The 10,813-nt window shown below is 45.0% G+C and overlaps 1 protein-coding gene across 8 annotated transcripts in view; it reads left to right on the forward strand.

Annotated features, from left to right (window-relative positions):
• The window catches only part of zgc:66433 (uncharacterized protein LOC321250 homolog), a 47,424-nt gene extending 36,993 nt beyond the window's left edge, over positions 1–10,431 (forward strand). For all 8 annotated transcript variants that reach the window (XM_040015175.1, XM_040015174.1, XM_040015179.1 and 5 more), the window contains exons 7-16: positions 2,341–2,490; positions 3,001–3,088; positions 3,668–3,953; positions 4,041–4,527; positions 5,572–6,865; positions 7,095–7,198; positions 7,334–7,496; positions 7,774–7,892; positions 7,990–8,083; positions 8,513–10,431. In XM_040015175.1, coding sequence (XP_039871109.1) covers positions 2,341–2,490; positions 3,001–3,088; positions 3,668–3,953; positions 4,041–4,527; positions 5,572–6,865; positions 7,095–7,198; positions 7,334–7,496; positions 7,774–7,892; positions 7,990–8,083; positions 8,513–8,961 — 3,234 coding nt within the window. In that variant the 3' untranslated portion in view covers positions 8,962–10,431. The remainder of the gene's footprint in view (positions 1–2,340; positions 2,491–3,000; positions 3,089–3,667; positions 3,954–4,040; positions 4,528–5,571; positions 6,866–7,094; positions 7,199–7,333; positions 7,497–7,773; positions 7,893–7,989; positions 8,084–8,512) is intronic.
• Positions 10,432–10,813: the final 382 nt, after the last annotated feature.

A 10,813-nucleotide genomic window follows, 5' to 3' on the forward strand; every position in this document is an offset into this window, starting at 1 on the left:
ATTGTTTACTTGATTGTGGGGTTTTTTGTTGTTTTTGTTTTCTTTTTTGTTTTTTTTTCCCCCAGGCTTTATTTAGAAAATGAATTTGATTTATTTGCAACAATCCAGGCTTTGACTCACACCATCGCTGTCAGCATACGTCACTGTGGAGACTTAGGTCTAGGTCAGCCAGTGTTAAATGCATTTACAGTAAATATAAAGAGTGCAGACTTTGTCATCTTTTCACACATACTTGTCTGTAGTTTGTGGATATAAGTTGGTCATTAGAGGAGTTCAGACTGCCTGTTTCTATTAGCAGTGGATGATCAAACTGTGTGTAAGACAAAGAACATCGTTTGAGAATGAGATGATCTGAGAATCATCTCCTGAGTTTATTGTTTCCATTGTGTTGTAAAGTGAAGCCGGCACACAAATGTCTGTAATACTTCCAGATCCCAGCAGGGGGCGACTCTGCTAGTTGCATAAAGAAGCCAGATTGTCCATAGATCAGACATAACATCATAATCACCTGTCTAATATTGTTTTGGTCCCCTGTTTTCTTCCAAAACAGTCCTAACCCATCGAGGAACCACTAGACCCCTGAAACTGTGCTGTGGTATCTGGCACCACGATGAACTTGTCTGGTCAGCACATCCCACAGATGCTTAAGTGGATTTAGAGGCAAAATCAACACCTCAAACTCGTCGTTGTGCTTCTTAAACCATTCCTGAACTATATTTGCTTCGTGGCAGGGTCCTTTATCCCGCTGGAAGGGCTCACAGCCATCAGGGAATACTGTTTGCATGAAAGGCTGCACATGGTCTGCAGCAGTGCTTAGTTAGGCGGTACGTGTCAAAGCAGGACCCAAGGTTTCCCAGCATCCTCAAAGGTTCCATTAGTGCCATGTATATGAAGCCACCTATTATGTAAGTGAACACTGACAGAGTTAGCAACCAGCTGATTAACAGTATAATCTTTATTGTTATTAGATGAGATCTACATGAATTAAAAGGAGAATCAATACTGGATATAACATCAGGTTGCCAATTGGAAACGAATGGATACTAACATATAAGGTTACAGTGTATCACTTATTGCAGGTTTAAGGAATCAGTGTTTTTTAATTGTGAGTCACTGTTTGAGACTCGGTGATGAAACGGTGCTTCAGACATAACATTGGCTCAGCATCCTTTCTCACCATGGAGACTGGAACGTGATTGGCTGTTTACTTCTTTCAGTGTCGTGTTTTTTAAATCCTGTACGGACATAAATGGAGAGGCTTATGTTCAACACATATCTGCAGCACAGGAAATAGTTGTCATGTGCCGTCTGTGATAGTGGAAGATGGGCTTGTGTGTGTGTGTGTGTGTGTGTGTGTGTGTGTGTGTGTGTGTGTGTGTGTGTGTTTGGGTGTGGTCATAACCAATCCTCCAGCTTCTCTTCAAACCTTAAATGGAAGTCTGCAGCTTGACCTCTTCTTCCTCTGTATGTTGCTTTCCCCCTTTCCTTCTCTCTGACCTTCTTTTTCTTTTCTCCAGCCACAGTACATGTTATTCCACTGACCGTGTGTGTGTGTGTGTGTGTGTGTGTGTGTGTGTGTGTGTGTGTGTGTGTTTTGAGTGTTCAGAGTGCATTCCAATGGTTTCTTTGGCAGTCAGCATGTCTGCTTGTAGTTAAAGCATTAAGAGTCTGCCTCTCCAACACACACACACACACACACACACACACACACACACACACACACACACACACACACACACACACACAGAGGGAAACCTATATATTGTTAAAGAAGTACTGTGTTATGCGATATTTCATGAATATGTTTTAAGGGTAATTTCAGTTAGATCATAAAACAAACCATGTGTTCATACAACACAGTTTTTGGTTTACATGCAGAATGAAAACTATGAAATGGTATTTTACAGTCTAACAGATGCAGACAGACATTAGCATGTAGCGTGTGTTGCAGTGTTAAACTGTGTGTGTGTGTGTGTGTGTGTTTAGTGGAAGAAGAGCAGTGTTTTTGTGGGTTTTGTGTTGAAATAAGTGAAAAGGTAAGTTTCTGTGATGACAGACTAATGTTGGTTCTGCAGATAAGGACTGCTCATGTTTGTACAGCTGGACTCCCCCTCTCTTGCTCAGTCTCTGGCTACTTGTTTGCATCCTTGGGGGATTTTTCAATGTTTGTGCTTTTAAGCTTCTTACAAGTGTGGCTGATGTCTGAGAGTTGACCACCTCTATTTGGAGCCGTCCCACTTGGGGGGATGGACAATTGGATGGATGGTCAAATTCTGTCCCCAGAGATCTCTCCTGGTTGAGTGTTGCTAAATGCTAAATGAGTGTTTCCTGTCTTCCCAGCTGTCCTGCGCAGCCTCCAGCAGAGCAGTGAGCCCCCTGGTGGTTCCAGGAGACTTCAGCCAGCCGGCCAGTCCTTTTGTCTGTCTGGATAACTCTGCAGCCAAGCACAAGCTGGCCCTGAGGCAAAAAGCCAGGAGGAGACCTGCCAGTGTAAGAGGGGGAACAAAAGCTCTAGCATGAATAAACACTAATACTCCCATTACTTTAAATGGATCTTTATAGCTTTTCATGGCGTGGCTCTCATTGCGTAGAGTCTCTGTTTTGTGATAAAACTGGACCTAACAAAGTAATTCCCCAACTATAAAAAAGAAACCTAAACAGTGGGACAATCAAAGTGATTAGTCAATAGTTTCCCCACATTATCTAAAAACCTTTTTATATGGAGGTTAAACTGAAAGTGAGTGCCGAAAAGTACAGCAGCCAGAGAACGGGTCAGGTGGTCCTGTCTGCACAGGCGTTCGTCCTTCTCAGTCATTCAAACTTTTCAAAGAAGTTACGCTGAGAAAAAAAGTGATTTTTACTGATACAAATTCATGAGAGCTGTTGCTGTATTGGATGTTATCACATGTATGCTGCTACAGTTTTCTAGGACTGCTTAGCTGACTGTTCATTGGCGATTGATGATGCTGATGTCACCACAAATGTCTCGTTTCTGTGCAGCGAACAGAGGGGAAAGCAGGGCAAGAGTCTGAGGTGGAGGCGAAGCTGACGACCTCCACACCGCTGCAAGACCAGCAGGAGGCAGAAGGTGTGCGCACAAAGCCCCTAGTTTGCCAGTACGGAAGCTTGTGAATGCCAATATTAAAACAAAAGTATTTAATCAAATAGAAGGGTTATAGTCCACATGAGTGCGAAAGATACATATATGTATTTGTTTAAGTTATTTTGGTAACACTGTAATTAAATGGAGTATCACTGTATTTTATGTGAAATTACAATGCAATTATATTTACGTACACTTAAACACAAGAATAAGGGGAGAACAAATCAGGTTTTTACAGGAAACAAAGATATAATTCTACTGTGAGTAATTTTAACTACTGTATAACCTTACAAGAAACCAGACACACATTTTAGTGAAAATAATTTTAATTGCAACAGTTGAATAATAGAAAATCAGTCATGAATATAACTTTACTTTTTTATTTCTTTTACAAAGTTATTTAATATTCATTATATTTATTTATAATTATTATTATTTTTTACAGATAATTCACACAAATAATAATGAAGTGGTTACGTTTTATATTGGCTGCTATCAGCTTCCATATACTTGTTACTTATAAGTCTGATGATAAGATGACACTTTTTTGTGTGTTTGATTCATAAGTGGCTGATGTTCTGCTGAAACCAGAAGTTGAGAGGGAGGAAAATGAGGAGGAGGAGGAGAGCGAGGAGAGCGAGGAGACGGATCAACCACAACATTCCATACAATCCCTGTTGGGAGATGAGGAGGAGGGAGAAGATGAGTCCGAAACCGAACAGGATGTTTCTCACGGCCCGGACACTTCCTGTCCTCCTGAGCCAAGTCACTCGGAGGAAGAAGACTCCGACAGCCAGCCCCTGCCCTCCTCCAAGCTCAGCTCGAGCGCCTCCTCTCTGGATAGTCCCAGGTGAATAGAAATGGTTTCCTTTTGGTTTTCCCCTCCCAGGAGTGTAGCTTGGTTTGTTTTATCTTATCTCTTGATTTCTGCTTCTAGGGCCACACCAGAGCCCCCTTCTGGCTTGACGGACACAAGCATGGCTTCCAGTGCAGCGGAGAGTAAGGATGTAAGTGACTCTGCATCTGAAAGTGAAGAAGATGGGGTCCAGAACCACGGGGAGGAGGAGAACTCCTTCTTACAGGAGGTGCTGAGCTCTTTGAAGACACCCCTCGTGTCTGCCTCGCTTGATATGAAAACTGAGGGCGCCGTCCTGGAGATGAAGGAGGAAGAGGTCAAAGAAAAGGAGGAAGAAGAGGTAGAAATGGAAGAAGGAGAGGAGGTTAAGGAAGAAGAGGAAGAGGTGGATGAGTCCCTCAGTTCTCAGGCTGCTCCCTCGTGCTCCATGCTGTCAGATCAGACCACGAAGGAAGAGGAGCAGGTTGTCACTTCCTTGTGGCAGGAAGAAGAAGGAGGAGGAGTGGATGCTGAGGAAGAAACAGAGGAGGAGGAAGAACCAGCTGTGGAGAGATTTATTCAATCTGATGTATGAATCTTTGGTTATTTGACATTTTAAATGGATTTTGTGTGGAAGATAAAAGGCCCCATGCCTTCCTCACTTACCCTAAACTCCTCTGACGCTGCTTCGTGAGTGTCTTCATATATTAGGCAGTTTATATGTCAGCCAACGCGCACTGTGGCAGGAACAAAGGGAAGCATATGATGTGAAGCTACAAATGCAGACATGGTCCAAAACTAGAATAAGACTCACATGAGATATGAATGTTCCACGGATGGAGAAAATGAGGGAACACAGATTTATAATAAAAAAAAAAAAAAAAGTTCATCCACTTTATTTTTAAAAATCTAAATAAGGTTAAATTGAATTTCGATTTTTAAAGAAATGAGAGATTAGCCTGATCCAGCATTAACTAAAAGCTTTATCAGAAAGACATTTGTCACTGAAAGCTCTTTCAGATATGATAGAGGCGTAGAGTTATTATTTTCTCATTTTTAGAACATTTTTATTTAATTGCAACTTTCGCTTTTTATTCAGTTTAGTTTCTCTCAGGAAATGGAAAAAAAAAAGGTAGATGCAAGAAAACAATTTAACATGATCATGGTTTTTTTGGGTTTTTTCTTGGGCAGCGCGGTGGTACAGTGGTTAGCACTGTTGCCTCACAGGTTCTGAGTTCAATTCCACCATCAGGCCAGGGTCTTTCTGTGCATGTTCTCCCTGTGTTTGCGTGGGTTCTCTCTGGGTCCTCTGGCTTCCTCCCACAGTCCAAAGACATGCAATTAGTTGGGATAGGTTAATTGGAAATTCTAAATTGCCCATAGGTATGAATGTGAGTGTAAATGGTTGTCTGTGTTTGTGTGTTAGCCCTGCGACAGACTGGCGACCTGTCCAGGGTGTATCCTGCCTCTCGCCCTAAGGCAGCTGGGATAGGCTCCCGCTCCCCTCGTGACCCTTAAAAAGGATAAGCGGAAGCGAATGGATGGATGTGATCATGTTTTCTTAAATCTCTTTCATGCCATTTAGCCACAGTCACATTCCCCTTTTTTTCCCCCCTTTTTTTTCACTTGCTAGGATGAGGAGGAAGGAGAAGAGCAGGCAGTAGAAGTCAAGCCTGAAGAGGACGACAGCGTGCTCTCATCCCAAACTATCAGCCAGGCAGGTGACGACAACGTGGAACAAGAAGATGGGGAGAGTGAGGGAGGGGACGAGGAGGAGGCAATCAAGCTGGAGAAGAAGTCTGAAATGGAGGAGGAGGAGGAAGGGCGGGAGATGAGGGAAGAGGATGAGGAAGTCGAGACGACTGAAAGGACAGAAGTGGAGGAGGCAGAGGAAGCAGTGGAAGGAGAGGAGAGAGGCGCAGAAGAGATGCCTGAGATGCTTCCGGATACGCCGGGTGAAGAAATTCAAGTGGTGACGCAGGAGGCGGATGAAGGTGTGGCGCTTGAAGGTGACGCCGTGTGCGCTGTAAAACTCAAAGATGATGATCAAATCCCAGCAGATATGAGCAATCAAGGACTCACCACGGAGCAGAAGGAGCAAGATTTCAACCAAAACTCTGGAGATGAGACTGAAGAGGGAGAAGACACAGTAGAGGAGGGGGCTGACCTCAGCGTGGGGTTAGACCAATCTGAGAAAGGCGTGGGAGCGAGCCAGAGTGATGCAGATCAAAGCGAACAGGAGCTGGAGAGCGAGGAAGCAACGCCGCAGTCAGACACCAAACAGATGGAGGAGGGTCCGAGTGAAGCCGCAGAACAAGATGACGGCTCCCCCGAGCCTTCTCCTTTGTCCCTGCAGTCACCAAAGAGCGAGGCCAGGAGTCCCACCAAGACCAGCACAGCGATCGTCCACATAAATCTAGTTTCTCCCAGCTCAGAAAAAGCTACGTCTTTATTCCAGCTGCCTCCAGCTGCTGCAGATTCCAGTGACAGCGCCAGTGAGGCGGCTTCATATGACACAGAGTCCACCTCTGCAGATAAAGAGGAAGCTAACGGTGTGGAGGAGGAAGAAGGAGAAGAAACGCATCAAGACGCTGCATCTCCTGCACCTGCTGAGGAAAAGACAAGCCAGCCGCCCTGCAGCCCCGATCAGACTAAAGTCCGCTTCACGATCGCTCCCGCCTGGCAGAGATCACAAAGTCTGAACCCTCCTCCTTCCCCACCCGCTTCTGTCTCCTCCCCCTTTGCTGTCGCACCATCCAGCTGCGAGGAGCTGGAGACTGTGACCGAGGATTCGGTCACGAAAGCAGAACCGGCGACTTCACCAAAGGTCGAGTTGGTGCTGAGCCCCAGTAGGGTAAAAACCGCCAAACCACAAAGCAGTGTGACAACGGCTCCACCCAAGATCTCTACTTCTGCGAGCATTGAAGGTAAGAGCGCTGAACGTGTGTGATGGTAGATGATGAAGCCGTTTTCTGCAGGGACAGGATCCACTTTGGTTGTGTTTAGACGAGGCTGATTTTACTGGACTAGCACGTGCATGCTGTGTATGCTTTAAAGTGAACCTTGCAAACACTGGATGTTTGCTGTCTGAAGTGTCCTAATCTGTATCACAGGAGGGTAAATTATAACCACTTTTTCCTACGCTGCCACCTGCAGAGAGCTCAGTGATTGTAGAGGGAAACCCGGACAATCCCTTCGGAGTTCGGCTGAGGAAGACTTCGGCTCTGCTGCGCTTCAGCTCAGAGGAGGAAAACACAGAGGTGATTGAAAAGCTTTTTAAGGGTTTCTAGGACACTCTGAACTTCTTACCTCTCAAACATGATGCTGGAAACCTGAAACTTTAAGCTTAAATTCATGTCAAATGTATTATTTGTGTTTTATTTATTATCCTTTAGCCTCCGACTGAGTCACAAACTCAGCCACCCAGCTCTAAAGTTGACTCCCCGCAGCCAGTCAGTGTTAAGCCCTCCATCTGTCCACCGGTCAGCATCAAACCTGCGCTGCCTAAGAAGCCAGAGGTTCAAGCTGACAGTGGAGGGAAACTGAAGCGCGTCTCAGGTGTGTGTCCACGTTCATCTTTACTTAAAGAGGAATTATCATGCTTCTTCTTTGCTTCTGTCATGTACACACTGTGTCAGTGGTGGATGTTCATTTTAAACATGGCCACGGCTCAGACTAAAGACCACTCGAACTGCTCACGGACAAGATCACAGGAGCGCTGCGCAGCCTCGCCGTATTAATCTGCTCGAGCGTAACAATCCTGAACTCGACAAGTGTAAGAAAGCAGCTCGCGAGCCAGCCTGTGGCGTAACAACTGTGTGTGTTGTTAATTTAGATTCAGTTGCGGGCCGCGCTGTTTCTATTGGATCTGATCCTCCCAGCTGGATCTCTGTGGCCAAACAGAAGCAGAAGATCTATAAGGAAAACTCACTGGAGGAGATCACTGTCAAGAAGGTAGACTTACAGAGACGCACAAAAACAGGATGCATGCGTGCAGAGTACGCCGCCACCACGTGATCTATATGTGACTGTTCTGCTGCTGCTCTTTCAGGAGGACCAAGAGAGAAAGTCTTCACTTCCAACATACGTCTGCTCAGCTGCAAGCAAGGAGCAAGGCACTAAAACAGCTGAAACCAAAGGCAAAGGTCTGCACGCACACACATGCAAACACACACACAGTCCATTCATTAGGCTCCTTTGTCATTTGTGCAGTACCTCAGCAAATGTCTGTTTCACTATGCACTGCTGCCCTCGTCTGGTCAGCCTCTGCTACTACACTAGATAAATAATTAACACTTTGTGTTGGAGGCTGATTGTAATGATTGTACATAACAACTTAGCGGAAATCCACATATAAACAATACAGTGTAGAAAACACTACACTATTTTGGCCTCACGTGGGTGGTGTAGGGTGAAAGGTGGTGTTGCACAACAGCCTGAAGTTAGTATTGAAGTTTTTCAGACTATTTACAGAGGTCAGAAGTAAATAGTCTGTGAGCTTTAACTTTAAAATACATTTCTGTCAGAGTCTCTCCTCGGGTTTATTGTTTACGTGTGTGTGTGTTTTCTCGCAGGGGCTCATTTGGAGATGAGCAAGCCGTCAGTGTCTCCAGACAAGGAGGCCAGAAGGCCTTTCTCTCCTCCAACTCCAGTGCCGCCTCAGCCTTTAAAATCCCAGCCCCTCCCCTGTGTTGCCCCCAAACCCTACGTCCCACCACCCCAAGCAAAGTATCCACCACAACCTAACCCTCCTCAGCGATGCCTGTCAACACCAGACGCTCCAAAATCTCCTGCTACTCCGTCATCTCCCTCTAAAACTCCGCCCCCGCTCACCTGCTCCCCATTTCCATCGAGGACCGCCTCGGAAAAGCCCGTCCTGAGAGCGCCGGGGCTTCCTGGACAGACGCCGCCCTCCCAGCGAAACCTGCCTCCCACAACTCTGGCCCAGGACGAGCCCCCCTGGATGGCGCTGGCCAAGAAGAAAGCCAAAGCCTGGAGCGAGATGCCCCAGATAGTCCAGTGACAGGCCAGGTCAGATTTAGAGAAACCACGCCCCCCGTGGGACCTGAAAGGCTCCAGGATGGAGCAGAACCGGTTTGCACACAAATATCTTTTAATCCTGAGCTTCAGGCTTTAGATTGGTGTAAAATGCCCAGCTCCACAGCTGAGGGCAGGCTCTTTTTTTACTCCTTCATTTCTGTTTTCTAAATGACACGGTAGGACCCCGAAAGTTAACGCGTCTTACTCGAGGAGGATATTTTTTTGTTTGTTTGTTTGGTTGCTTTTAAAGATTTGTAGTTTGGGATGAGGTGCCGGAATGAGACACCTGCAGCCTCACACCAGTACGTTTTAACTTTAACTCGGATGAATCCACTTCGCTAAACATTTCAGGAAAGGGAGCACAGAGATGTTATTTTATATGAGAACACTTCATTTACCCAGAACGATGATAAAGTAACAGAAAAAAATCTTCTGTTCGTTCTTAAGAATGGACCTACACGATGCTGCCGGACTGTGTGTGTGTGTGTCTGTGTGTGTTTATTATAAGGCAGGTATAAATGCTGATATATTTGAGGAAAATGGAATAGTCCGTGGTCTGAGAGTGAGATGAGGATTACATCCAGAGCTGTTCTTTGTTTTTAAATCTACTTTAAGAGAAGCACGTCCAATCAGGTCCGTGGACACTCCTGTTTCAGGCTCGTCCGTGTAAATTATATTTTTTCATTTTCACTTTTGATATTTTTGAATTCTCTTTTTGATATTTTGATCAACTCCAAGTATCCTGCAGAAATCTCCCAAACCCCGCCCCCAAAAAGCTGATAATCAGTGAGCGCTGCCGCTGCGTTCACAGTCATCTGTTTGAAATTGTTTAATACATCGCTGCGTTGTAGAGTGTTGTCGACTATGAATCCTTTTCCAGTGTAAATGAAACATAAGTATAAAGCTACTTAGGCACTTAGAGCTGGGTGTGCTGCTGGATGCGTCGTCTGTGTCGTTTCGGTGTGTCTGGCAGTAAGCATATGCAGATATGTGATACTCGTTTTGTATTGCCTTTTGAGAATTTGTCTTGTACATAATAATGCGCAGTAAAGAACAAATTATAAAGCATGTTTCTGTGTTTGTTTGTTTGTATCTCAGGAGTGGAGCACAGTCGGAAATGTGATGTCTTAACTGTGAAACTTTTAGTTTGATTTGAACCCTTTAAAACAAATATGACCGGTGTGTCCGACGCTCGCAGGCTGGACACACCGGTACAGCATTTTCATTCCCCGGACTTTGACATTATCGGGATTCCTTTCCACGGCCTGGTTGTGTTTTCACCTTCACATAATGTTTTTAGGCTTTAAAACAGACACCCTACCACCCCCACAGGCCTAATAGTGGTTTGGTCCACTGCTAATCCCTAACTGTTTAACTTTGCAGATTTGATCTTAAAACAAAGGATGTGTGACCTGTTGTTCTTTATTTCCTGTAGAATAAAACTTCAGTTTGGTTGTGTGTATTTTCTTAACATCCATCACATCCTCACATTTCACTATGGCAGCCATATAGTTGCGGATCAGCCACACCTCCTAATGGTTCTGGAAGCAGGAGGCGTCTTTGTGAGTTTCAGTAGTAGTTTTGGTAGCTTTTTTTTCTTCGTCTTCTTCTTCACTCTCTCCATGTGTCATCACATTTAAACCTTTTCAAGCAAAAACAAGAAGTGAATCATAAGAAGGCTTTAACTTCTTTGGCTGGTTTGTGTGTTTGTAGACAGATGATGGCATCTCAATAAAATCAGAACCGTGCATACGCACCAACGACGCCTTTACAGGTTTGTAGTCGAAGATAAAAAAACACACAATGAAGGTCAGGGTTAGCTGACAGTGTGGTCT

Source organism: Simochromis diagramma, unplaced genomic scaffold, assembly GCF_900408965.1.
Source record: "Simochromis diagramma unplaced genomic scaffold, fSimDia1.1 OVJJ01000685.1, whole genome shotgun sequence".
Classification (NCBI taxonomy): domain Eukaryota; kingdom Metazoa; phylum Chordata; class Actinopteri; order Cichliformes; family Cichlidae; genus Simochromis; species Simochromis diagramma.